Source organism: Tyto alba, unplaced genomic scaffold (assembly GCF_018691265.1).
Source record: "Tyto alba isolate M040663 unplaced genomic scaffold, T.alba_DEE_v4.0 Super-Scaffold_21, whole genome shotgun sequence".
NCBI lineage: Eukaryota > Metazoa > Chordata > Aves > Strigiformes > Tytonidae > Tyto > Tyto alba.
The window spans coordinates 9,250,653-9,277,912 of NW_024881295.1; the positions used below are offsets into that span (position 1 = coordinate 9,250,653).

A 27,260-nucleotide genomic window follows, 5' to 3' on the forward strand; every position below is an offset into this window, starting at 1 on the left:
AGCAGCTGCATCTAATTCCTTATGAATCGGGATGTTAAAGACATTTGAATTGCTTTTAGCTGTCTATATGCAACAGCAGCACATGTAACTTTCAAGTTAGTAACAGTATATCGAATATATAGAAGTAGGTAGTTTTGACTGGGAAAAGAGCACTTACGTGGCAATAAACAGCATCCCAAAATAATGTAAGGCTGCTAACTCAAAAATACAAGAAAATTACTAACAGTTCAACTCCAAGTTCATGCACTCAACCCTACATTACCTAGTGTTTTGGGGTTTGGTTGGTTGGTTTTTGTTTGGGGGGGAGGGTGTGTTTGGGTTTTTTTATATAAAAAGAGATGCTGGTATTTCTATAGTCCTAAAATGAGGAGCAAAAATTTGTTCAGTGATTCAGTGGGTGAAGATAAAAACCAAAAAACTCTCTAGAGCACGTTGGGGACAACAGGCCTCTTGCTGCTTATGATCACCGCATTCACGTGGCAGCCCCTGCTTACACTAAAAAGCAACATTACGTAATAAGTTATTTTCAGTTTCCTCATTGCTAATTTCTTCCCAGTCATCCAAAGCTTCCTCATTACTGTCTGCTTTGGTGGCATTCCCCAGTTGCCACAAGAATGCAGAATATCAGCAAAAGAAGAGAAATGGCACGAGCAAGTAAGAGTAAGCATGTCAGTGGCAATAATGTAGTCAAAGACCCATTTGTGAATTACAAACTATAATAAATGCTAATATCAGATACCTGCAGATTTTGTTTTTTTTGTTTTTTTTTTTTTTTTTTAAATGATATGCCAATGCTCTGTAAAGGATGGTAAACCAGCCAAGTACCAATTCAAATGTTTAATTACCATTTCTGTTGATTAAAACAGATGGCCACCACTGTATTCACATCATTGTCTAGCACTGTCTCCATGGAACTCTGGCAAATTCAAGCGTGTCTGCTTGAGCCTTTCAAAAAATACAAGGAGAACATGAAAGTTTGAAAGTAGGAGTGCGCAAGTTACACAATTACTCTTAATGTATTTGCCTCCTGAATTCCCGATAGGGGAATCAATGTAGGAGAATTCTTCTCCTCCATGAATAAAAGGCTTGTGTGATCAACAAATCAGATTGAAGTCAGACATATTTATGAACAGGAAAGCAAGCTCAGGAATTACTATTTTAAGTCAAGGAAACATACATCAATACACGTAATTCTAGCACAGGACCACCGCTTCTACAGTGGAAGTGTTTCTTGTACACAGCCTGCAGTCTGAGCTTTGATAAAAGACGTTGCTACGAACGACCAGAGCACTCGAGAGTCCCCCCAGACGCGGGCTGGGTGTCGCAGCTCCCCACCCACCCAGGGCCGGGCTCGGCAGGGGCGCGCTGCCCTCTGCCGCTACGAGTCCAGCAGGGACTGGCTGTGCGTCCCGCTTCGCGTCTTCAGCTGCGACTGGGCGATATCTGCCAGGGCACTCTGGATCTTCTCCAGCAGCATGTCCCCGCGATAGACCACTTCTTCCAGACGGGCAGCTGCTTCGTGATTTTCTTCTTCTAATTGGTACAGACTAGCGGCCTTTGAAGTAAAAGGGAGAAAAGTACCAATCTTCAAATAAAATATAAAAATTGACTTTGCTACTAAAGGTAGGTGATGGAACAGTTAGTGCTCCCTAGAAAAGAGAAAGATTCTCTCTTTAGCCCCTGAATTACATACGACCAACTTCAAAGCAAGTCATTACAGGTTGCAGCCTAAACCAGCATGGAGTAAACACAAATACCCCCAAAATACCAAATAAAGATGTTAGCTTCTTTCATATAATGACTCTTGGCTTAGTACAGCTTCTCCTGATGAAAAGCAATTATTTATCTCCCTCCCCACTCCCTTACTGAAAGGTGCTCAGCAAGATGTAAACATAACTTCTTTAAATCTTTCCGTTAAATAGCCTATTTCAGATGAAACTGTATTATTTAACCTTTTTTTCTTCAATATTTTGTTTCAGAATCAAACTGCTTCTCAGTTAGACAAAGTTTACTAAAATATTTTTAAGTTAAAAGGTTTTATTTCGCTGCTTTAAAATATTTACCAAATTTAAAACTACTAAAACTTGTTCTAACTGGGTAACAGAAAAGACAAAACAAAATAGTTTCAAACTGGTATTTCTTAAAGCAGTTACACAGGTCCTTAAGAAGTCATGCTTAAACTAACTGGCAAATTCCGTCCACATATTTACCTTCTGTTCTGTAACACTGATGTCTACAGTGAAGGTTTATATATACATCAAGGACTTGGTAGCCCTTGGAGGAAGGGTCAGAGAAGGAAGATGGCAAAAGGCAGAAGTTTGAAATTTACAATCCAGCTCAATTACTTCAGTCTCAGTTGCTAAATAGTTGACTGCAGGTAAACCACAGATTTGAGAATATGTACTGCCAACTTCACCACAAGGGAACAAAAAAGGGATGGGTAGATTGTGTAAGGCATTAGTGTAGCAGCCCCTTTTATCATTTAAGGCAAGCCTCAGATTTGAAACATAAACCAAGACAACCTTAGTGTGTGCATAAATATATATAATATAAAACCAAAACAGGTCAGCCTGAGCATATCTCTATTAGTCAAGTATCCATCTACCACTTCTCAACATAACTTATACTGCATATTTGTATTTCAGAGTGTTTCAAGCATGTTCAAAACAGTTTTTTAAAAGAATGTCAGAATAATTATCTTTAATATTGCAACAAATTAAACTACAGAAAATAAAAATCAAAACTAGAATCAGCAAGTGATGGAATCCAAGATAACTTAGCTCAAAACCCCACCAAGGGTGAGAAATTCTTGTGAAACAAGTTCTGCATTAACAGAGCAAGAAGAATATCATCTCTAAGGAAAGCATGCCCCTACTGGATAACCAGCACCTCTTTCTGCAGCTTTCCCTGCATCAGCTGTCACTGTGATCAGGCCCTGCTCAATCATGGAAGAAGCATGTAATTTGTTTGCAGCAGGAAAGCTGTCTTCAGCTGTTAAATATGCAGTTACAGGAAATTATGCTGGTGTTAACAGGCCCAATTAGTATGTTCAGCAATTATTGCTACTAGCAACGTTTCCAAATTTAACCTCCTCTGTTTAAAACCAAATGTGATGTCACTGTCAAATCATTTGTATTTAGACCAACAGGCACCTCTAGTATTAGTCTTTTGTAAAATGCATTTGAACAGTTACAGATTATCAACCCAAGTGTAAAACCTTCAAGTGATTTTAAAGCAGTTCCAGGGTTCTCTGAGAAACAGCACTCTTTGCACCCTTGTAACAAAGAAAATACTTGATGTAAATCTAGCAATTAAGAGTCAAAAAGAGGATGCTGTTTAATAGGCAATATCTGTAAAAATAACAGCAAAATAAACCCCAACACAGCAGTGTTCTTTGAACTGAGGGTCCAAGGCATTTTTTGAAAGTGGGAAACAGCTGAGCATTGTGAAAGGATTCACAAGCTGTTTGCAGCAGTCCAGCTCCTGTAAGACAGGGAATGGAGGCTGTGACACTGGCTGCCCCTGCTAATAGCTGCCTGGCCAGTAACTGCTTTCTGTTCCCAAGCTCTTCCTAGAGCACCTCTGGTCTAAAGGGAGAAGGAGCAAGAAACAAAAGCACCAGGTTTGGCTGGTCCAAAGGAGGACACCCTATTACTGAAAAGTGGAAGAACTGTTTTGTGGCAGAGCTGGGGAACTTAAAGGATGCCCTCCAAACCCTTTAACAACCACAAACATTGTGGGAGAACAAAAGGCTTCAGTAAAGTGTCAGCTCTGCAGCTACAAAATAAAACACGCTCCGAATGAGTGACAGAATGTGAAAGATTACCCAAAGAAAAAAAAGAATCAACAAAAAGTTCACAACGTATCGATATGTTGCATCTGCTGTATTAATATTTGGCTAGCTGGGAAAAAAAAAAAAAAAAAAGGAATAGCAGTTTACAGTACTGTGGTATTATGATAAAAGCACTTTTTTTTTTTTTTTTTCCAACATTCTAACAGAAAACTAAGGTTAAAATATTCTAACTGTGTATAATCTTAACTAGATGAAAGTTCAGTATTTCCACTAGGCCCGTAAAGTACCCACATGCTACCCTCATGAAAAATTCAGGCTTATACTAAAATAATTTTTCAAGATTACACGGCCTAGAGTAAAAAACGTGTCTTAGAGGGAGAAGTTGGTCTTCAGTTACGTTTAGATAGTTTAATTAAGAACACTCTTACCTGCAAAGCTGCTGTTGATTCTTCACTAGGCAGGGAATCTATTAGAACATCGATATCTTTCGCAGTTCGTGCAATCAGTGCTGCAAACAGTTGGGCGTACTCTTTGAAAAAGAAAAAAAAGTCAGCCTACCCAGTAAATTATTAGAAATAAGCACAATTCTGAATACACAGCACAGAAAATTCTTGAAGTATGCAGGTGTTAAGAATTCTCCTGCATGAAGAAAACAACAGTATTGTAACTGATGGGAACTCAATCGTATTAGAAGATAAACTTAGTTTGATCCCAATCCTAGATTAAACAAGGTAACTGGATATACAAAGGGCTGGGCTTTGTACAAATGAGAAAATAGCCAGAAATCCACCACAGTTAGATAATTGAGAAATTACTAACACCAGTATTAAGTACCCTAGTCATTACATGAAGTATTGACAAGTAGTTAGAAACTCATTTAACATTTCAGTCCTCGAGATCATTAGAGAGAAAATATTTTCTAATGTCAAAAATCTATAGAAGAGATTGACATTCTCAAAGGTACATCTGACTTTAACTTTAAAAAAAAAAAACCAAACACCCTAACAAAACCAACATATCCATTTAAAGCTTACCCGGGGTCACCACAGGGTTTACCTGTAAAGAGTTTTAAGGTACCTTCTTATTAAGACTTCAGATATCTAAAGACACGTAACTAGTAGTTTTGGTTTTGCTCATCAGAATCACTAACATGGCTGTACGATTTTGCTGAAGTGACTATATTTAGAATTTTAGGAAAAGACAAAGCAAGAGAGAGGTCAGTCATGACCCACCATTTTAAGATCCTAGCAAAGCTTCTAGCTCCTGGCACCACGCTGATGCTGGCACCTGGGACGGCAGCAGGTAAGAGAAGGAAGCAAACAAACCTTTCTGCTGGCTCTTCCAACTAATTCCAGTATCAGAGAGCAAACCACCACAGACCAATGAACCAGTATTCAACTGTCCTAAAAAGTGCATTGCTGCACTCCAAACCAGTCCCCCCCGATATCCTAATCTGATACAAGTTATAGGTAATATTTTTCTCCCTCCCCCCAAGAAAAAGGAATAAAAAAGATTCAGGATTAGAAAACCATGGTTATTTAAATACTAACTTGAAAGTCCCAAATATGAGAGAACTTTTAGTTTGCTTGCCAATTTCAGCACCTCTTAGACCAGTTTCTTGTCTCTCAAGAAAACCCCAAAACAGCAAACACCACCACCACAAATGCCAATGGGGTGATTCAACATGACATTACTCCTTAATTAATTACTTAAGCAGAAAATACATGGAGAAACACAAATAATTAAAAGCTTATGACATGGAGAACTTAAAATTCATACATGATTTCATCAGACTAACAGTAATTCTTTCTAAAAAAGACTTCCTGGAAGTAATGTACAACTAACTACCTCTTGCAGCAATTCTATTAAAATGTTTTATATCTGTAGAGCTACTGCATCTGTGCAAAGAAACCAGCACAAAATATACATAGTAATGCTTACTTAACACTTAAAAGTACATTTCTGCTATCACACTCTTAGGCAGCAAATGCTGCTGACATCCATTTATCACTTCAATCACTCCACCAGTTACTGGGGAAATGGTTTGCCGAGCATGAAATAGAGATTTTGTATTAGCAGAGCGTACTGTATCAGAACACGTTGGCATTCTGCTAGGAAACACAGACTTGCCTTCCGTTGGATTAGCAGGCTGATCTTTGTTTATCGCCGTCTGAATGTTGCTGAAGGAGGCCGGGGGCCCACACTGCTGCAGCACCCCGATGGCGTTGCAGAACTGGTCCGCGAGCTGCAAGCAAGTGGAGAGATCGCCAATTACCTTCACCACTAAAGCGACATCCATGTCATCCCGCGCCCCAGCGGGCCCCACGCGGCAGCCCACCCCCCACCGCGGCGTGACGTGGGAGCACCCCCGCCCCCCCTCCCCGCGCTAGCCCCGACCTGGGGGCTGGTCCCGCACCCCTCCGACCGGTAAGAAGAACCACGGGCACCCCACCGAATTCACCGCGTCCTGCAGCTGCGTTAACCGATCCGCCATGGCGCCGCCACCGCCCACCTGACCGGGCGCGCAGCAACTGGCGCAGCCAATAGGGCGCCGGGATGTTGGGTGGGCGGGGGACGGGCGGCTTCCGGTGGGGCAGGGCGGGCCTGGCGCGCCCCCTGCCGGCCGGGAGGTGGCCCGGTGCCCCTCCCGCGCAGTGCCGGAGGAGCCGCTTTCTGGCACTTTTTTTTTTGTTTTCCCGCCCTGGCTTCGGCTGACACCGTGCCGTTGGCAGGGGCTAACATTATTGCCGTCAGAAACACCTATCCGCGCTCATGACCGCGGCTGGGTGAAACACGCTGGTGCTAGCGGCAGCAGGGTGGTGTGCCACGGGGCCGATTTGTGCCTGTCGGTACGCGACCGGTATCGAGCTGATGGTCATTCAGCGCTTAAACCCTTTCTTTCTCATCTCTGAAAGCCGGGTACGGTGGGACGGGACGCCCAGGGAGGCTGAGCACCCGCTGTCCTCGGGGCTCTTCGGGCTCGGTGAGGCAAAACCACGGGTGACCTGCTCTCATGTCGGCTGTGGTCCAGCTTCAAGGGGCAGCTGGGCTGGAGACCTCCAGGAGTTTCTTCTGGCCAACTGGTCAGTGACCTACAGCTACCATCACACAAGCCCACCTGACAAAAGCGCTTTTCTGATGGCATGGTTGGGGTTAGGATTTTGTGGGCCTGCAAATGTAAACTGGGCTGTGGGGTTCCTCCACGCTCCTCGGTTAAACAGCCGAGCCACAAACTGCTGTGCTGCAGACCAAAACCTACCGCGTGTTTTTGAGGGGTTTGCAGCTGTTGTTGAAGTCAACAGATTCCTTCTTGGATTTCCAGGAGCGCGGTGGATGCAGGACTGAGCCTGGAATAAGTGAGGCTCATGGCACGAGACAAGCCTCTTGCAGGCACTGCTTGTCTGTGACTGAGAGCCACGGGTGAGCAGTTTGAACACTGAGCTGTAAATAAAGAGTGACTAAGGTCTCAGAGGTCAACTATGACAATGGCAAGCACTAAACTTAACAGACTTTTTAATATCTCATGGATTTTGACTTACAGGAACCTTGTGGAGCAGAACAAAAATAACCTCCGCAAACTAGATAACCTGGTGGAGAAAGGGTGCTTTCCTAAGCACAGTAGGCAAACGCAGGGTGAAAAAAGTACACCCGTTTATCTGAAATAGCTATAAATGTGGACCGGCACTCATCTCTCTGTTCTTCTTATGCCCAACTGACAGCTTCCTTTTATATTTTAACTGCAAACGTGATTGAAGCAAGCTGGGGAAGAAATAAACACAATAAGGGTGATCGTACAAGGATTTTTAGAGCCTAGGTTATGATGCAAATTCATAAATAAGGCCTAAACACCAAAAACGAAAACACCCCCCCCCCAAAAAAAAAAAAAAAAAAAAAAAAAGGGACATTTAGCTTGCTTTCTGTTTTCTCCCGTCACGTGCCCGTGAATCACCTTCGCAGCCAGAGGCGCCTTGAAGACGCAGCAGCGAGCCTCTGAGGCTGAGCAGCGTTTCTTACTGCTGTTCATGAGGTAAAAACAAACGGCGGCTGCACTAAAAAAAAAAAAAAAAAAACCAAAAACTGAAGAAAATACTAAAAAAAAAATCCAAACCACAGCAAAACTCTTCAACCCTCCCCACGTCGACCTGAGAGACCCTCCCAAGCCCCTCAGCCGCCCCCAGTAGCTGGGAGGATAAAAAGCCGTTGGGGACGGCGGTTGGGGCCGTTACCTCAGCCTCATCGCGCAGGTGGGTGAGGGGCTGGCGGGACCCACCTCCGGCCGGGCGGGTCCTGTGAGGCGGCGCAGCGCCCGCCTTCGCGGGCGCTGCGCCGCCTCACAGGACCCGCCCGGCCTAAGCCCCTCCTAACCGCCCTGCTCCGCTTTCAGCTTCATCGCCCCTTCCCTCCGCAGCGCCATGCCTCTCTCTCCCCGCGCCCTGGTGCTCTTGGGGCTCCTGGGGGTCCTGCGCCGCGGCGGCGCCTCAGGTGAGCGCGGGGAGGGAGCGGGAACTGTGGGCCGTGGGCCGCCATTAGGCGGGTGGAGGGCCAGTGGAGCCCGGCTTGTACGGGGGAGAGGGTTTTTTTGGACGGGTCGACAGCTAGCAGGATGGAGGGGAAGGGGTTTATTGCCGGGAGGGGCCTGCAGAGGTGTGTTTTTTTTTTTTTTTTTTTTTTGGGGGGGGGTGGTGGGGGGGGGGGTGCGGCGGAGCGACTTGCTGTTATCTGGAGGCTTTAGCAAGAGTGATGATTAAAGCGAAGATGTAGCTGCCTGCGAGGCTGGAGAAGAGTTTTATATATTCATGGTTATCTATAATCTTGATGTGGGCAGGGAGAACCCATTTACCCCCTTCCCCCCTCCTTTTTTTTTTTTTTATTTCTACCTTTGTTTTTTGTTTCACAGCCTAACTGTTATGAACGCCATCATATTAACTCTTACATGGATATGCTGGACTAATTTCAACTGTGCAGATGCAGGGATAGGGATCAGGCTAGTGGGTCTGGTGTAGAGTTGTATTTCTTCTAAGAAGGTAGCATTCACTACCTATAAGTTTATATGAGAAAGGGAACAAGGTTACAAGGTTAATAGCAGAAGTGTTGGTTGGGTTTTTTTTGGGGGGGTGGGAGGGTGGTGGTGGTTGTTTTGTTTTTTTTGACCACATACAACTGGTCGTGGGTTCCCAGCACCCTGTGAATTGTGTTGAAAATCACTGTCCCTATACAATTAAGGAAATGAACAAAACCCCTTAGAACTTGGAGCTTGGTTCCTAAAGTTATTTGTTGGCCATGCTGATGTAATCTGACTTTATTTGGTGTGGGTGTTTTTTGTTGTAATTCCCCTGTGTTCCTGCATGTGACTAAAATAGGTGTGCAGAGGTAAGTATAGTTTGTGGAGATTCAACAGTTGACTTGCTTTTTTCTGATTAAGATCTAAACTCTTATCTGTTTAAATAAAGGAAGAAATATTAATTTTCCTTTCAAAGATATGTTAGGGCTGATGTAAGCCTCAGCTTCTTAGTTTTTTAATTTATTTTTAAACTTGCCTCTAAAGAAGCTTAATTGTCCAAGAGGAGAAATCTATTCTTGGGCTACTTTGTAAGGCTGCAGGACAGTGTTTGGGATCAGCCCCCTGCCCACCCCCTAGTCTCATGCCCAAAATCTTAATGGGGAGCCAAATGTTCCCTGCTTCTTGCAGGCGTTCGAAGCTTATGCTTGGCAGCTGATGGTGACAAGCAGGTCTGAGAATGAAGGCTCAGTGTACTTAGATTTTAATGTTTGTATTAAAAGATGATGACAAGCAGTTTGCTTCCCATACTTGATTGAAAATAGGTCATGTGTTGTTTTTTTTTTTTTTTTTTAAACAGTATGTAAAAAGGCAGAATGAATATGGGACCAAGCTAACTGCTTTGTCTTGAAGGAGCCTGTTGCTGTATTTCCTTGCAGAACTGAGGGTAGAGGGGGGGAAAGTGTTTTTCTCACGAATAGCTAATGAGCTGTGTAATTTGTCTATCAATGTCTAGCTGATCATTAGACCCTTTAAACAAGGATGGTTGCTTAATGGTTCACTTATTTGAAATTGTCTTGTGGTTACTCAGCCTTGGACACCCAGGTTTGCAGGGATGAACTCTGCTATCTCCTAATACTGGAAGATCCTGCTTAATTATAAAAGTACTGATAAGTAAAATCCCCTAATGGCCTGTATTACCTCTCTGGGGTTCTGATGGGCTGCAGCTCCTAGTATTTGTGCAGAAGTGCTTTATATATCATGTCTGTTACCTTCCAGGGAGCTCTAACTTCATGAAGTAGGAGTGTAACTGGCCTTGTTTGTTAGATCCAAACCAAGTTTAGTGTTGGAAAAAGCAATGGGAATTTATAGTGTAATCAGGATTGAATGGTGTCTTTTTCATAAAAGGAGCTTCTCTGGATGAACTTAGTTTGTGCTAGCTGCTTAGTCTATGCAGAGACAACATTTTAAAATAAGTGTCATACAAAGTTCTTCAGTTGTCTGAATGTATTGGACAGATGATCGCTTGCATCTTGAAGCATCATTGCCCGGATGTGCAAGTGACATCTTAATCAACAGTGCCAGCAAGGTGGCATGTTCTGGCCGAAGCGGATTAGTAAAACTGTAAGCAGGTGAGACGAGTGGTATTTTCCTCACTTTTCAGACTGTAGAAGACCTCATGAGCCCTAACTTGGTGAACAGAATAGTCTTCTGGGATGGGAGCGGTGCAGTTGGTAATAAGCCACTTTCTGTGGCACTATCTGCTTTAAGCATCAAACTGTGCTCTAAGCATGAGACTTGGTGCACATGCAATTAAAGTTTAGAAGCTTTCACAAGTTTTCTTGCTTCTTTTGGGAGTGGGTGGGGTCTTTATGTGGGGTTTTACTAGTGTGGGAACACAGAGACCTTGTATCAGGACTCTGCTGTTTATCCATGTATGGATGGACTTACAGGTTCGATATAATATGGCTACTGGCTTTATTCTCTTAAGTAACTGTGTACTTATGTTTTCCCTACTCAAACTAGTTTTCAGTCTGAGCTTGCATTTCATCTCCATTAAATGTCTTCACGTGACTACTTGTTGACATTTTCCCTACACTGGAAGGTTCGTTTCACCTCTTAAAGCTTATGTAAGGTTGTTCTGCATATCCACTGTAAGTTGATTGGCACAAAGTAGAAAGGTGTTTTCTCTGAACTTGGGGAATCTCTTTGTCTGAGGCAAGCATAATGTTTGAGCATGGGTCTGTAGGTAAAGATTGTTCTTGTATGGGCAGCAATGGCACTTCTTCAGTTGTGTTTCGTAATGGAAATTGGACTGCTAGATATCATCAAGAACCTTGTGTGGTTAACTGTTGATGTGGACTGACACTTGACTATCGGAGTTGGAAATGTGGTTTACTGAGAGCTTGGCACTGAATCGGTGGAGTGGAAATGGTTCAAGCTGGGTGTTGCTGATTGGGGAAACTGCATGTCACAGGGAAGGGATAATAAATGCTGAGCCTCTGTAGAGTTGATTGCCTTGTTGCTTAGAGTTAGGAATGAGGACTTCTGATCTCAGAAGAGCTCTGAGAGGTTCAATTCCTTTGCTGTCCTTACTGGTTTTACCCTTCATGTGGGAAAAAAAAGATACAATGTGGAGTGACAGAGTGGACTGTTGTCCATCTCTGTTCATCAGTTCTTTTATATGCTGGACTATCTGGTCCTGTTCTAGTATTGATACTAGTATACCGACTAATACACGCTCAGTACTCCATCTTTGCTCTGCTCTTGCTCAGTTTCAGCAATGCTGACTTCCTTTAAGTATGTTTTCCGTTGATAATCTCTGTAATAATGAGGGTTCCTCTCTTGTATTTAACCCAAACCTACTCTGACATGCAGTGACCATCATACTTCTCCTTACACAGTGAGGAAGAAGGGATAGCCTGGCATCTTACAGGGTGTTTCCAGACCTTCACTGTTTGAAGCAAGGGAAGCAATAAAAAAAGCTGGGATGCCTGGATTTTGTTACTGGCTTTCTTACTGACTTGATGGGTCAGCCAGCTCATTTCTGTGGTGGTGATATCTTTGCTGTGTGTGTTGCTGAACTTGCAGCCCTGTTTGATCTCACTGAGGGTAGCACACCGAGCTTGCACACTGTGGCCAGTACTACATGTTCATGGGGGTCTCCGTCCTTCAAAACATCTTTGACAACACTGACCTCTGTATGGCTCGGACAGTCTAATGCCTGTCTGAGAACTTGCAATAGCAATAGGCCAAACGAATTGTGAGTTGGTTAATTTGTCTGGCTCTATGTTCCCTTTCTGCCTTGGAGCACCACCAGTGGACTTTTTCAAACGACAGAAAAGAGAAGGATGGAAAGGTACTGTAGGCCCATGGCCACATAGCAATTGCTCTTCCAGCAAACTTCTTAGAAGGTTCTGCTGCTCTGCAGTGCTTCTGAACCCTCCTTTTAGTCATCTTTCAAGCCTGACTAGAAGTGTGGGTCAAGGAGCCCATGAACAACAAGCTGAAAAATGATTGTCTGATGGATGTAGCCCTTCTTGTTCTTCACCCTGAATCTACACTCTTCAGTCCAGACTTTGGTTTAAAATGTGTGTCACATGCACTGTTTTAGGAGCAATTATGCAAACAGTAATGTAGAACACCATGCCTTAATTTACCACACTAATTAAATTTGAGAGAGTGCCTCTGACATTTAGAGTCTCATGATCATGTTGAAGCAGTGGCTGCATGCCTTGCTGACAAATATCTCCTTGCTTATGCAGAGGCCTCTGGGTATGAGTACAGAGTGAAGGTGAGAAACAAAACAGTGCAATGCAGTTTTTTCCCCCCCGTGATATAAAGCATAAAGAGGATGTATATGGCTTTAGCTTTTTCTTGAAGAAAACATCTGAGTGTGAACAACTTGGGGTTCAGGAAACTATGCCAAAATTCTTAAAGATCAAAGAAAAATATTCCTGCATTCTGAGCTTTCACTCCAAATTTCTGAATGCGTAGATGTGTAGTCTGTGCTTTTAGAATGCTTTTCTTTAGCATTCGTACTGCTAGTTGCATTTCTGGTAGGACTTAAGAGCTAAGAATGAAAGAGGTCTTGTGAAGCGGAAGATATCTGAATGCTGCTCAAGGGACTTCAGTTCAGAAACCGAAGAATACACAAAGCTTTTTTGTAGCTCTAATTTTACATTAATAACTGTTTGAAAACTTGGGGCAGAACCTTTGTCTACCTTAACACACACTGCAGATGATGGGACACAAAAATGGAGAATTTTTTTTTTTCCCTCCTCCCCATATTTCATCTGTGGTTTTATTGGTGATGCAGTACTGGTACCAATCAAATTTTGGGGTGAGCATGGGTTGAAGTTAGCAAGATGAGATGAATTAGACTTTTCCTCTGCTGTGAGGTGAGTGGAGGGGGCATGAGGGTAGGAGCTCACCTCTGTTTATATATCATCGAGAGGCAAAGAAGCTGGCCAAGTATGCTAATTCTTGACAGGGGAGAGTGAAAAATAGCAGGAGAGGAATTAGGGTACTGGGTACAGTTTTGGATGTGTCCCAGATCACCTGAGACATCAGCAATAGTATATATGGGATGGTGCTGTTGATTAGTCTGTGCTTCTGTTGGGGTACTTGACAGTATCAACCCTTTATGCTAGAAGAGGCAACTTTTATTGAGGAAGTACTGTGTATGTGTTTAGGCTTGATAAGTTTTAAGTCTGCTGGGCTACTGTTTGCACACAGGGGAATTCAGGGAAAAACCTGAAAGGCATCATACGTTCTCTGTAAGCATGTAGTCTGCCTGCTAACCACCACCAAAAGGTAATCCTGTGGCTTCTGTACAGCTGCTTCTCTCTCCTCCCTTGACATCCCCTGTCTCTCAAGAGCCCAGCACAGGGAGAAACCACGCTTTCTTGCAGGACTTGAATGACAAGCCAAAGCTGATTCTCAAAGTATCTTATATCTGAGGTCATGTGGTTCTCTTTAAATTTCAATGACATTGGATCATGGGGTTATGCTCATCGTAAGAAGAAATGGTCTTTGTTGTTTTCTTGGAAAAATTAGCCAGGCTTTTAGAGAAATCAGGGTGCAACAGTCCTAATAATTAAGAATAGGGTGGGAGTGAAAGATGGAAAATAAATGCAAGTGGGTAAGTATATGTATGTAAACTACAGATTTGACTCTGTGTTATAGAAGTTGACTCTGACTCTCATGGTCCATGGGAATTCACCCAGGAAGCCAAACGGGTATTGTGCAAGTTGGCTGGCTAACAGAAGTATACTCTCCTATATTTGCCAAAGAGCAAGCAGTCCTCAGTATCCTCCCTTATCTACTCTACTGAATGTTAGTGGCTGTTGCACTAGCTCCTAGGCTGCAGCTAGTGGCTGTTGCTGATGAGCTCAGCTGTATCAGATACTGAGCTCCTGGCAGGATGTCCTGCCCCAAGTGCTGAGGTGAGTGCCAGGCTGCATGGTGGGTTCTCTAGCTGTATCTGTTCTTATAGATATAGCTCTGTGTATAGTAGTCTCTGAAACCTTAATACAGTTTACAGGATGAGTAGCATAGAACATCTCGCTGTGTTCTCAGCTGACTCATATTGGGCTACTGGAAGCTTGCAGGATCCTGTTGGTAATTGCTTCCCTCTGGTCAAAAGAAATAAATGTCGTCTTTTTTTTTTTTTTTTTTTATAATACAGGTCTTCTTGAGCTCTCCTTGGGAAAATTCAGAAATGTGCTACTTAATCAGACCAATCCAGTAGAAGCCGTAATCAGGAACATTGCAAGCAATGTGACTGTTGTTATTTTTCAAGTACATGCTCAGCAAAGCGATGTGGTGATATCCTTTGATAAGGTATGGTAAGAGTGTCACTTCTGATCTTAAGTGCTACTTTTCTTTCAGCAAAGGAGTTGGCTCTGGTACATGTAAGAATATAGAACTGAAGCGATATAAATAATATTAATATCTTACCTGCATGGTTCTTGGACAGTATTATTTTAGCTTCAGAAATACTTTCTTGTAATAGTTGCTATTTTAGAGTACTGAATGCTAAAGGAATTTTGGAGCTGGCTTGAAAATGTTTCAGGGCTCTGTTCTTGGTGGAAGGGGTGCTTTTGACAAGCTGATGGATAGCGGTCACAGGTCAAATTAAAAACAGATCCATAAGTATTTGCCAGATACCTTATACGCTATACATGATCACTTTGGGATGTTTAGTTGTCTGCTGCTTACGTGACTTGAATCTAGCCACTACAGGTATAGAATCATAGAATGCTTTGGGTTGGAAGGGACCTTAAAGATCATCTATTTCCACCCTACCTGCTGTGGTCAGGGACATCTTCTGCTGGACCAGGTTGCTCAAAGCCCCATCCAACGTGGTCTTAATGGTGTATTGTTAACACAGCTCCTTGTCCTGAATCTAATTCTCCTTTGGCACATGGAAGACTTCCTCCCTAGTACTCCAGTGAAAGCTGCTACTTCTAGCCAACAATATAAGCATTTGTACTGCCATAAACGGAACTTAGTTTGTCCCATCATTACTGGGATGCAATCTAAAACACTGGTTTTAAATTTTTTTTATGGTGCTATGAGGCTCTAAGTGGTATTTGAGCAGAACGTAGACTAAGCTGAAGGTAGTAGATGGAGATCTGACAGCTGCCATCCTGTTTCTCTCCCCATCAGTATTTTCCAAATGAGTATATACTGAGTGCCAAGAAGTATCCTGGGAACCTTAGGAGATGAATAACCTGTAACACAAGTCACCCAGCTCAGTCATCTTTGTACTGGTAAAACAGCCAGGATTACAGGGCTAAGGCATTACTGTTACACCTACTCAGTCTTTGATTACCATGGGTAGAATCTTCTGCTGTTAGTTCAGACTCTCTTTGCATTCATGAGCCTTACCAGGCCAAGGACAGCAATATGTAAGTATGGCTATACTGCTTTAGGGCTGGCCTGCCTCTAGAAATATGAAACTGAGCCAGACCTTGAAGTCTGCCAGGTCCAAAGTGCTTCATTAGTGTTGCCTCGGATAACTGTGGAGTTGGACAAAAGCACATTTACCATGCTGAAGAATAGATTTGACTGCAGGTCAATTTGTTGTTCCAGCTGTGAGTGTGGTACTGCCATTGCTGCCTGATCTTTCCTCAAGACCCCTGGTTCTGAAAGGGACAGTGATGGTGGGAGTTGGGTTGGTAGCTAACCTGGCCCCAAGCTCTTGTCTGGCATGGCTAGTGTTAAGCCAGCTGTCATAGTCATCTCCATTCTGGTGCAGATAGTGAGGTGCTTCTGCACTTGGGTTCCCAGAATGCTCTTTAGTGCTGCCTCTTGACTTTTTGTGAGGGATATTTCAATCCTTTCACATCTTTACTAGTCAATCCATTGCGGTGCAGTAGTAGACTTCAACTATCTAGATTTCTTTGCAACTTGTTTGTGATTATTAATTCTGTCAGTCTCAAACTTATCACTTGGGTTTTTGAGCCTGAGCTAGGCAGTGTGTGGTGTCAGAGGCCACTCCCTTCTTCCAGCTCCTTTTTTCCATCTTCCTTTTTTTACTAGCTAGCTAATGGTGGAATGCCTCATCTGTGGTAACTGGCACGGAAATTTATGCCCTACAGGTTTGAATGTGACTCCTGTGGAATACACTGAGCTATGGTAGAAATCTGCTCAAGAACTTCTTGTTTATGTAATTTGTTTCTGCCCAGAATCCATCCGTGAACAGCTCAGGAACCGGAGTAGACAAAGGACTGGTTTCCGTCCTTCGGCCCCAACAGACCGTATGTACGTGGTACCTTCGTTCACTGGTTGCCAGCCAGGTGCTCAGCACAGCTATCTCTATCCCCTATATGGAGAAAGGTATGTTCTTATTGTTAAGGGATACCAGCTCTTCTTATTACAAGTTAACTATGAAATGTTGACCTCTCATAGGTGATATTCTTACATGCTGCAAACATGGAGATGCTAGAAATTCTTTTGGAATGGGCTGAAAAAGTTTAGTATCACTGCTGAACTGCAAGTTGTGCATAGATTGTACTGTATGGTCTTGTCATGGCTTCAGCCTTAAGAGTAGAAAACTGCTGTGTATATGTGTCAGGACCTATCTTAGACTGCAGTGAAACCACTTGTGTTGTCTGCAAGAATAGAACCTGACAATTTTATGTGCTCATCAAGCAGACTACGCCTGTACGTATGTACATGCATTGCTAAGATCTTAAAACTTTTTTTTTCTGCTGCATAACAGGCAAGTAAAAACTAATACAGTTATTTTCAATTTGTTCTAGATCCTATTCCTGGAGGCTGCAATCTAGAATTTGACTTGGAAGTGGATCCAAATATTTACCTAGACTATACATTGGTTGATATACACATCAAGTTTGCCCCTGCAAACTTGGGATATACCAGGTGTGTGGAAAAACTTCAGTGCACTTAGCAAGATCTTTGGCCAGGATCAAAAACCAAGAATCTGCTGAAAAGGCTGGCCATCCAGCTGCTGGCAGAAATTGTTTGCTGCAACAAACTGGGAAGAAAATGGGGGAAAGGAGGAGGGGAGATGTAATATGAGAGAGAGATAAAAGTTGAGTTGCATCTTGTGGGAGAGGTTATGCAACTTCAGAGGTGCAAGCAGTCAGCAAATACTGGATCTTCCCATTCCCCGTAATGACTTAATCTATTGGAGGAGCAATTGTGTATTATAGCCGGTGTTGTTCCTTTACCAGTACTGAAGGATAATAATGACCTAGAGTTTTGTTTAATATTGAGGTTTCGAATGAAGGCATTATCTCCTGGATGGTGCTTGGTGTCACAGGTGATAGGCAGGGAGTGGGGAGGGCTGTGTTCAGAGCTGTGTATATATCGCGTGCGTGGGAAAACAAACAGTGGTGCTGTGATCTTTGGGTGTTGTGACCTCTTGGAGTTGTGCTGGTTCCTCATCACAAGCCATAGGAAGCCTCTGTGAAGGTAAATGCGGGTACCGGCACAGACACTACCTGCCTCAGGGTGGTTCTGTATAATACTGCGGTAGCCTGCTCACAAACATTTACAGTCTAGTTTTTTAATTGGTTGCTGGTGTTAACTTCTAAAGAGTAGAAGCCAAATACTGCCAACTCAGATGGGCAACTTCTCAAAACTAATGAGAAGATCTGGGGGCTTGGTCTGGGCATGCAGCTGTTTTCTTTTTAATTGTAGAGGAGCAAACCCACCATCCTGCGATTCAGGGACTGGCCAGAACTCCAGATGGCGACTGCGCTATGAAGTCTACCAGTACTTCTTACCAGAGAATGATCTCTCTGAAATGGTACTCATGAGCCACATACGGAAGATGTCTGAGGTGCAAAGTATCAAAGCCAATGGCATTAAAGTAAGTCTGAAGCACTGATGTACCAGGCATGTGGTAGTGGCACTATCTTATGTTTTGTCTTCCCCTGTGCTTATCTTCCTTGAGTGGCAACATAAACAAGCTGCTGATGCTTCTAGCTTGTATCTGGGATTTCTGTCTAGGAAGTATACAGGGAGTGATGAGTAGAAAATGTCAATAGTTCTCTCTTGGGATAGAGGTGGCTAGTTAGCAGAGCCTGAAATGTGGCAGAATTGAGACTTCTTGCAATAAACTCTGATGTTAGGTAGGTGTTAGTGATTAGCCTGTGGGATGTTTGTCTTGCACCCTTTTCTCAATGAAACATGCTGTTATTGAAGTGTCTTCCTGCTTGCTGAATACTGCTTTAGCCACAGTGCTCCAGTGACGTTGAAGACAGCTTGCCTATAGCTGTGCTGCCACTGAATGCCTATAAATCCAGAAGCAAAGTCACTTCTGACAAAGAAGGATAGTCTCCTGCAATGCCTGATAGATGCTGGGGTCTGGCATGCTCAGATGCTGAGGACTGAGCAGGGAATGCAAGGAAGAGAGGAGGGGGGAGAATAGAGTGGAACTGGACTAGAAACAGGTACCATTTGTAGTGACATAGAGATCTGATATGTGAGAGCAAACACTTGCTGCATGTTTACCTACCCTCCAGCAGAATTTGGAAGGGACAAAAAGGGGAGTATCTTGGTGGCCGTGATCTTCCTGGCCTTGCTAGGGAGTGGAATGGCAGCCTTGCCTGCTTCAGAGGCCAGACCTGGATTAGACTGGCAGGAAACCTGAATTGTGTCTTCAGATGGGGAGGAGCAAAACATATGAGTGGGAGAATCTTCTCCCCTGTCAAAAAATAGAGTAATGCTGGAGGAAGTGGAGTTAGTCATGTGAGCCTTGAATATTGCAATGGGTGATACTGAGAGGGCTCTTGCCTCAAGTTCTTGCTGATCACCTTTCTTGAGCTGCTGAGTATTCTCAGCTGTATGGACACGTCAACGTGCCAACAGTAACAGTGACAAGCAGTTCTTTGCAATTAAAAATATTCTTTACTCTTCCAGATGCTTACGTTGACAACTGATGACAAGACCAATGTCTACTTTTCCTCGCTTCCTGGACAAGGTGTGATCTATAATGTCATAGTATGGGATCCTCTGTGGAATACTTCTGCTGCATACATACCTGTGCATACATATGCCTGCAGCTTTGCTGATCTAGTGGATAACTGCTCTTCCCTCAGTAAGTTGGGACTTGTACATCTTTGCCAACTCATCTCAAGCTTGCTGTGCTCCAACATGCTGAATGGTGTGTTTGAGATTTATGTTTTTTAAAAAAATGTGTGAATGAACTCTTTGTTTTACACTGTGGATGTATGTTGTTACTTTATGATGAAATCTACTTCTCGATTGAGAGGAAATTCTAGAATGATGAGATAAGACTAAGAAGTACTATTAGCAATTGAAGGCTTAACTTAATGGAGGTTTAAGATGTGGCTTTCAAATATATAACTTTCAACTTCTTAGTGCCACTCTAGCTTTTTCCATTTGAACTGGATACATAATCTTCAATCACTTGTAGGACTGTAGATGGTGCATGTGAAACTAAATAAAATGTGAACTAGATTAGGGTCCAGCCTGATTCTTCTAGCTGTGCTGGTGCTAACAGGAATTGGTAACATACAAATATTTTAAAAGGAGATAGTCACCTAAAATAAGCATAAAGAGAATGTCAGCAACAGTAGAATTGTCTACAAAGTCATGCTACTTTGTACCAAGTTACATAATGATAGAATTTGAGCAGAAAGAGCAAAGCTACCACTCCTGTTATGACTGTGGAGGGGATAAGAATAACAGGTAGAATATAGTTCATAAAGTAAGATTTATTGTCATGATTATTTTCTTATCATATATTGTAACACAAGTAACTGTTGTCGAACTCAGTGTCATCTAATGACAACATGAGACAAATTATCTAGGCTAAACATCTCTTCTCTAATTCAGAGAACTAGGAAGATGTGGTTTACTTATTTAAATAGCTTAATTACCAGTAAGAATTTTGCCTAGGAGACAGAGGTGAGTGATACTGGGATGCTGATGGTTCTTTCTGTTGCGTGGCAAATATATTAAAGGGAGATTATGGTGAAGGCTGCAGTGATAAAAGCTACGGCTGCTGCCTGGGTCATTAATCCTGTAGCACTGGATTTTATAAATGGTTGGATACCCCATTTTTAAAGCTGAGTAGAGAATTTTCAGGTTAAGCTGTACTCGTGTTATAATCAACAAGTTACAGCTACTTAACTAATCGTTACAGAAACTTCAGCCTTCTGAATAAGGAGGAAGCTCTTGATTTTTTAATGAGTCTGGAACTACTTCAATAGTCTGGAGATAACTATCAAGATAACTATTAGTTCAAGCATTGTAGATCTGCTCACATGGTGTGTCTGAAGGAAGTGGCAGCTATTAAGTTATCAGTAGACTCAGTGACAGCAACCTGACCTTACCTTTGTCTCATTTTTGGGACAACTAGGTATAACGCTCTAGTAACCCTTTCTTTCTCCTTGTAGGTAAACTCTCTACCAAAGTATTCTTCACTGCTCTTGGTGTTCTTGGTCTTTTCACTTGCTTTTTTGGACACAGATTCTGGAAAACAGGTACTGAATATTTTGGGTGGTTTTCTCTCTTGTAAGCCTGGTTGGAATTTTGTAAATGTAATTTTCTGTAACTTAGAAGGGTGGTGTTATTACTAAGATTCATGTGACAGTGATTATGTGCCAACTAGGTCCAGTGCTTTGCTTGTACAGGTGCAGGGCAAGAAGTTCCTGGTATGCAAATAATAGAAACATAATACTAGGGTGCATGCTGGGCAATATAGAAATAAATATGTAATTTTTTGACCTTTAGAAGTGCTTGAGGACACCCTTTTGCAGAACAAAGTGTTGCCTGACTTTCCTTTTGTACTTCTCAGCCAGTGAGCTGGTATGTTCTTTCCTTGTTATAACATGAAGATGTCTGAAGATATGTTGAAGTGGGCTTGGTATGAAGTGATGTGACAGCATACTAAATCTTTTTTCCTTTGTCTCTAGACTTATTCTTCATGGGCTTCATATTCACAGCTTTCTTCTTCTTTGTATTCATTACAAGAGTAACTGGCCTTGGTTATGATGGTGAGTAGATGTGTCAGGATACTCAATCCTCTTCCAAAGTATTGTTGTTTGGAATCTCTTAAGTAAAATCTCAGTCGTGCTTGATGCTGGCCAGCCTCAGGAAGGATAGGAGGATGATACCTAGGTAGGTGAACTGAGCTCTGATAACCATAATAACTGAATATGCAGCAGAGTAACTGTTGCTTCCAACATCAAATAGTGATGCAGAATTAAATGCTGGAATTATAAAAGACACATTTGAGTATCTATTGAAGGAAGATACAGGGTTTTAGACAATCTGGAAATTTGCAATATACTTCCTTTGTACATTATTCATGAAGGGTGGACCTCAGTTTTGGATGCATGTTTCATCTGTAAGATGGAAGTGGAAGGTCTGCACCCTGCTTGTTAGACTAGCAAGAATTAGTTCTTTTTGTCTTTGTCCTACCTCATAGTTACTTTTTTTTTGATACATGTGCATTACCTTTGCAACCATAGCTATCCTGGGAACTCAAGGTACTGATGTACATAGTAGCAAGACTTTAATCCCAGCCCTGTGCCGCTCTTTCAGTAGCACCTCTGCAGTTGCAGACTGGAGTCTAAGTGAAATGCTTGAAGCAAATACTGATACTTTTGTTTGGCTTTTTCCAGAAAGCTTTTGCTAGGTAACAATCAAGCAGGTAAGTAAAGCTGCTGAATACATTATTGCAGTAACTGAAGTTGTATGACTGTTGTGATTTCCCCTTTTCTTTTTCAGTGCGTCTTGTTTTGACAGCAGTAGCTGGAATTATTGGAGGGCTTGTCCTGGTTGCAAGCTGGTGGAGATTTGGCTCTGTCCTACTCTGTATGTTTATTATTGGACTTGTGCTGGGATTTCTCTTTTCATCAACAGTCTTCTTTACTCCACTGGGTATGCACTGAAATATCTACTGCAAGGTGCTGGTTATTGTGATGTGTTCTTGCATATCTAAGCTGCATGCCACCGCAACAGTCTGTCAGAGCAGCTCTGCTCCAGGCACAAACTCAAAGTCTGTCCTGTATTCTATCCAGAACAAGACACAGTAAAAAAAAAAATCTATAGTCTAACTTGAAGGCCTCAGGCATAAAGGCATCATGGATTAAGAGCTATTCTTGCTGTTACCTTTCACCATCCTACAGTGCAAGGCTCTGGGAGCATTGCATTGTAAGAGTCACACTTGTATTTGCAGCTGAACTGACATCATCAGGGTCTTTAGAATGACTTTGAGAGAAACAATAGACAAATCGCTTAAAAGGAAGCAAGGCTGCTGAGCCGGAATCCCTCGCTGACTTCAGAGCATCAGCCACACTGCTTTCTCTATTGTAATTTTAAAGCTCAAACCTCTTGTACTTAAGATCCCTTGGTGGGAGTTTTCATTCTCTGGTCAGTGATTTGACTCAAGTCACAGTTCAAAGTAAAATGGGGACTCGGTGGTCAGCTTGTCTCCTCTGTTTAATTGACAGGCCTTAGAAAGCAGGGGGAGCAAAGTAGTATTTGAGTGACTTGGTTACTCTTCCTAAAGCCAGGAGAGTTTGGTACCTTGTGTTGTTGTGATGGCTGCACTTGCACCATACACTAGATCCAAACTTGCATAGATGCAGGTTTATTGATTATAAACCTATATAGGCAACTAAATGGCTTCTTATTGGGCAGAAGTACTCTGGTACTTTTCATTCTTACCAAGTCAGTAATGTATACCTCATCAAAAATCTTTGTTTCATGGACTAGATCTGCTGTCCTAACTTAGAGTACAGGACTGATATTCAACTGGGACAGACTTTTTCTGTTGTTTTGAGTAACTGTTACAGTGCATCTTAAACAATCAGCATTTGAGCTCAGAAGTTAAGTTTTTAAACACTGTACTCCAGATATTTCTGAATGCATAGAATTTTGGGGGGGAAAGATCTCCCCCAACCACTTTACAAAAAAGGAAATGTTTTGCTAACTAATAAATTACATGTGGATTATGGTGTCTTTCCAGGAGACTATAGGGTCTTCCGTGATGATGTGGTGTTCTGGGTGACCTTTTCTTCTGTAGCCTTGATGATTCCAGTGCTTTTTGTTGGCTGTCCAAGAATTGTAAGTATTCTGTACCATCACCTCAGAAGGAGGGAGGAAGGGGCATCAGACTCCTTAATGCAAAATGTAGTCCTGTGGGATATGTATAGAAAATTTAACACAGCTTCATGAAGCTTGGCACACGACCAGCTCTAGGAGTTCCTGTTCAGCCCTACTTGTGCAAATGGTCCATAAGAAAAGGAATGACTTTTTGCAGTGTTGCATGTAGCATCTGCTAACACTTGCGTTTAGTTGACTTCTGCTGTCTTAATAGGATGCCTGGATAACAGGTGTGTGTAGCTGATTTCTTGTAGAAGAATTGATACAAAATACTGCTTTAAGGAGGTGGGGAGTAAGGAGTGTTTATCAGTCTCTTAAAGCTGGGTGTTTTCTCCCCCTCTAGCTGAACATACTGGCCTCTGGAATAGTGGGCTCCTATGCAGTGATCCTAGCTATTGCTTGTTATGTCTACACAAGTCTTGCTTACATCACCTTAGACCTACTCAGGAGGGTCCTCAATGATTACTTCAGCAGAGCTTACACCAATGTGCCTTTTCAAACAAATGGTGAGTACTGCGCTTAAAATGTCTCTTTTCTTTTTTTAAAACAAACAAACAAACAAAAAAAAAAAAAAAAAACAAACCCAAAACAACAAACCAACCATTACTGCCTCTTTCGTTCCATTGTGAACAGTGGGTGAGGATAGGAAGGGATGAAAGGAGAACATGGTAAGTACAGTGTGGGTTTTAACACCCAGATGATAAATTCTAGTCTTCTAAAAGAAATACTGAGTGGACTCAGAAGTGGCAAACTTCCAGCAGGTGTTATGTGACAAAGGCCCTTGTGAAAGGTGCTTCTCAGGCTTGGACTGCCACCCTGCTGATGTGTCTGCAGAGCGGGCAGTCAAAACGCCTCCAATGGTGACTGAACAGACTCCTCTCCAACTCCATTTATGTTCTTGCCTTTGCATGGAATTACTCCAGGCATGTGAGGATGCAGACACAGTACTTCCTTTCTGTCGCTAAACTTGCTCAGTGTTTGTGCTTGGGAAAGGAGGGAATGTTTTGCTTTGATATAGGAATCTGTTCTTTTCCTTTTTCAGACTTCATTATCCTGTCAGTGTGGACAATGCTGGCCCTCAGCGGAGTAACTGTGCAGCTTCGCCGAGAAAGAAGTGAAGTGCCCTTCCCACCACACCCCTATCTCACCTGGAAGCGAGAAAGGGAGCGCAGAAGCACGAATGTCTTGGATCCTAGCCATCATATCCCTCCCCTAAGAGAGAGAATCCATAACAAGCTACTGCATATCAAAGAGTTTTTTCAGAAAGAACAGCCGGCTGGTGAGAGAACTCCCTTGCTTCTGTAACGTGCCAAATCACTGGTGGGAACAGAGAGGAAACGTCTAGGAATGGCAAGATGAGTGATCACCAGCAAACCAGCCAGTGCTGCAGGATTTACCGCTGCCAATTTGTCCTGCTTAAGAGGATCATATTTGCCCGACCTGGAAGAGGAGTTACCTCTCTGCTACACTACATGCTGTTTTGTGACTGACTCCTCCATGGCCCATTCAGCCTGCTGTAATGTGTATGTCTAGCTGCAGAACCTTGTACTAATGGTCAAGTGCAGGTATTTATCTTGCGGTGATCTAGTTTGATGTTTAGGTATGTGAAGTATAAAACTGCCCTTATAAAGCAACCTGTACATTGCTGGCTCTTCCCTCGCAGCATGGAAACTACTGCTGAAATATTGCCTGACTTGCTCCTGGAGGTGAGCAGTCTGTCAGATTGTGAGGGATGAGGGATAAGGACCATACACAGGAAGAGTTCTAGCAGGAACTGAAATATCACCTTCTAACATAGATACAAAATGCGTGGCAGCAGACACAGTTGTTTCCAAGAAGTATTATTGAACCTTGCAAGCTAGACTGAGTGACTTGAATTTAAACTGCACTGAATTGACTGTTGTAAGCATGCACACTGTGGCTCAGGAAGTGGACTTGATCTGAGAAAGAAGATTTTTCTCCCTCGCTTTCAGATGGTTCTGTAGCAAGCTGGTCATCTGGTCTCTGTGCAGAGATGACTGCTAAGAGAACACAAGAGGTTTGCCTCCTTGTTTGCTTTCTGAACAGCCTGTGTCTTATTTCTCTTCTGGTATAATCTCTTTTTTGATGGTGCTGTCACAAAAGAAAAAAACTAAATAAGCTCTGTAGCCAACAGCAGTTTTTTTCCTGGAATTGGTTGAAACACTATTTTTATTTTTAATCAATGTATATTTTAATTTTGCCTTTAAAGGGTGAAAACAGCATCCAGCTAGCAAAATACAGGGCAGGATCCTTGCTGATTGAATGTGTTCCTTATCAGTTTGAATTGCATTTGCCCAAAGCAGAATGCAGTATAAATACAGATAAGGGACTACTCCTGTGTTCAGTGGAAGATTGCAATCTCGTGTGGTGGCTTTATTCGCTTCCTTAAAAATGAAACAAACAGCCATTTCCAAAATGCAGACTAGAGCATTATGGTTTCAGCTCACATAAATGCACAAGCAGTCCTGAGGCTGTCCTTGGTTTTACCTGCCCTTGCCCCCCATACCCAATCTTGGTCTTCACATTCAGTGTTTACGTGGTGATCTGTCATGCATTAAATGTCGGCTGAAGCCTTGCATCCTGTATCTTGATACAGGCTGTGGTGGCTCTTCCCGCTGCTTCTCACCATCTTTGTACCTTTAGTGTGGGCAGCAAAGTGCATAGTCCTTCCTGTCTGAAGGTAAGTGGCTGTTCTGCTACCTGCATGGAACCACCATAAGTGAATGCCCTACGGGTGGAAACTTAAGTTCTTGGCCACCACTTAAAATTCTTGGCAATAAGTATGTAAGAAAGAACTCTTTGTAAGGAAACTGGTGAAAGAACTTTATCTGGGAACCTAGTTGAAGGTTAAAACATCCTGGCAATAGAAAAGAATGAATGACTTCAAAATATTCTACTCACTGGCCATTTTTCTTTAAGGAGTGAAATCTTAATGACCTAGTATCTGCGGTGACTGAGCTCATCTGACATTGAGAGACAAATCCCATGATTGCTTGGAGCTGGAACATCAGCCTCAAACAGCAGAGCAAGGCTGAAATCCTGCAATTTGGGTCTTGCCTCAGGGTGCTGTTGTGTGGCATGTGGGGGTAAATGCAGAGCTCCAGCAGGCTGCTACTCGCTGACTGCCCTTACTGCTCTGATACTGAGCATGTCTTTGCTGTATTTGATGGCAAGTAGCAAACACTTATTTGGTATACAAATGCTCTTAAACATGTTTACTTTTTTTTTTATAACTGCTGTGATTAACATTGTGGGAAAAACAAGTTTAACTCTAATTTTCTATATCTTTTATAATAAAGATGTCTTTTGAAATAATATTGGAACTAAAGGGGTCTCTTTGAATTCAATGATGCTTTTACAACTTAGCTTCTACCTTTGGTGTTGTAGGGATAGTTTGTTTTGAAAAATTTGTTAGCCTCTCAGGGGATGAGGTGGGAGTTTTGCTGACCTGTTGTAAGGATTTACTGTAGTTGCAGTGACACCCAGAGGCTGAGTGTGGTTATGTTCTGCACGAAGCTAGTGAGGAAGTTCATAGTCCAAAGAGGCTTTTTTTTTTTTTTTAATATAGCTTCATCAGATGAGGTTCTAGAGAACAAAGGAATGCTTGTCATGCACTTCTTGACAGGAAACTAGGCTGCAAGATCATGTAGGAAGTCTTATGGTAGAACTGGGCTTTGAAGTCTTTTTCCAAGATCCTGACTTGGAGATTTTGTCTTTATTAAAACTGCTAAGAGATGGTATGGTATGGTTTCAGTACACTTCTTTAACTGGGTTTTCTGCAGTTTTTGCTGCACTGTAATTCTGCAATGATCACATTGTGGTATTTGTCTT

The 27,260-nt window shown here is 42.5% G+C and overlaps 2 protein-coding genes across 4 annotated transcripts; one reads left to right on the forward strand and one right to left on the reverse strand.

The window, feature by feature from the left end:
• Positions 1–822: 822 nt before the first annotated feature.
• On the reverse strand, positions 823–6,332 carry MED21 (mediator complex subunit 21). The gene is made up of 4 exons (XM_042795270.1): positions 6,246–6,332; positions 5,924–6,038; positions 4,222–4,322; positions 823–1,555 (listed from the first exon to the last, which is right to left on the reverse strand). Exons 1-4 carry the CDS (start codon positions 6,285–6,287, stop codon positions 1,379–1,381), a joined length of 435 nt encoding a protein of 144 aa, XP_042651204.1. The 5' UTR covers positions 6,288–6,332; the 3' UTR covers positions 823–1,378.
• Positions 6,333–7,830: 1,498 nt separating this feature from the next.
• TM7SF3 (transmembrane 7 superfamily member 3) lies at positions 7,831–26,746 on the forward strand. Of its 3 annotated transcripts, none has more exons than XM_042795504.1 (13): positions 7,831–8,037; positions 8,178–8,275; positions 14,482–14,636; positions 16,487–16,637; positions 17,063–17,183; positions 17,967–18,138; positions 19,191–19,368; positions 20,693–20,779; positions 21,212–21,292; positions 22,029–22,181; positions 23,272–23,369; positions 23,752–23,914; positions 24,451–26,746. In XM_042795504.1, exons 2-13 carry the CDS (start codon positions 8,206–8,208, stop codon positions 24,711–24,713), a joined length of 1,692 nt encoding a protein of 563 aa, XP_042651438.1. In that variant the 5' UTR covers positions 7,831–8,037; positions 8,178–8,205; the 3' UTR covers positions 24,714–26,746. The 3 variants fall into 3 exon arrangements, 2 of the variants coding, with proteins under 2 accessions (XP_042651438.1, XP_032842170.2); XR_006165556.1 differs by lacking the exon at positions 7,831–8,037 and having other exon boundaries at positions 8,119–8,275; positions 24,451–24,973; positions 25,382–26,746; XM_032986279.2 differs by lacking the exon at positions 7,831–8,037 and having other exon boundaries at positions 8,119–8,275.
• The last annotated feature ends 514 nt before the right edge of the window (positions 26,747–27,260 follow it).

What these genes read in the sequence shown, in the direction of transcription:
- MED21 (XM_042795270.1), bottom strand. Translation starts at nt 6,287, where the DNA reads ATGGCGGATCGGTTAACGCAGCTGCAGGACGCGGTGAATTCG. An exon ending in TGCAGGACGCGGTGAATTCG is followed by an intron (nt 6,039 to 6,245) that starts GTGGGGTGCCCG and finishes ACTTGCTTGCAG; the next exon opens with CTCGCGGACCAGTTCTGCAA. An exon ending in GCCTGCTAATCCAACGGAAG is followed by an intron (nt 4,323 to 5,923) that starts GCAAGTCTGTGT and finishes TCTTTTTCAAAG; the next exon opens with AGTACGCCCAACTGTTTGCA.
- TM7SF3 (XM_042795504.1), top strand. Translation starts at nt 8,206, where the DNA reads ATGCCTCTCTCTCCCCGCGCCCTGGTGCTCTTGGGGCTCCTGGGGGTC. An exon ending in TATCCCCTATATGGAGAAAG is followed by an intron (nt 16,638 to 17,062) that starts GTATGTTCTTAT and finishes AATTTGTTCTAG; the next exon opens with ATCCTATTCCTGGAGGCTGC. An exon ending in ACACAGATTCTGGAAAACAG is followed by an intron (nt 20,780 to 21,211) that starts GTACTGAATATT and finishes CTTTGTCTCTAG; the next exon opens with ACTTATTCTTCATGGGCTTC.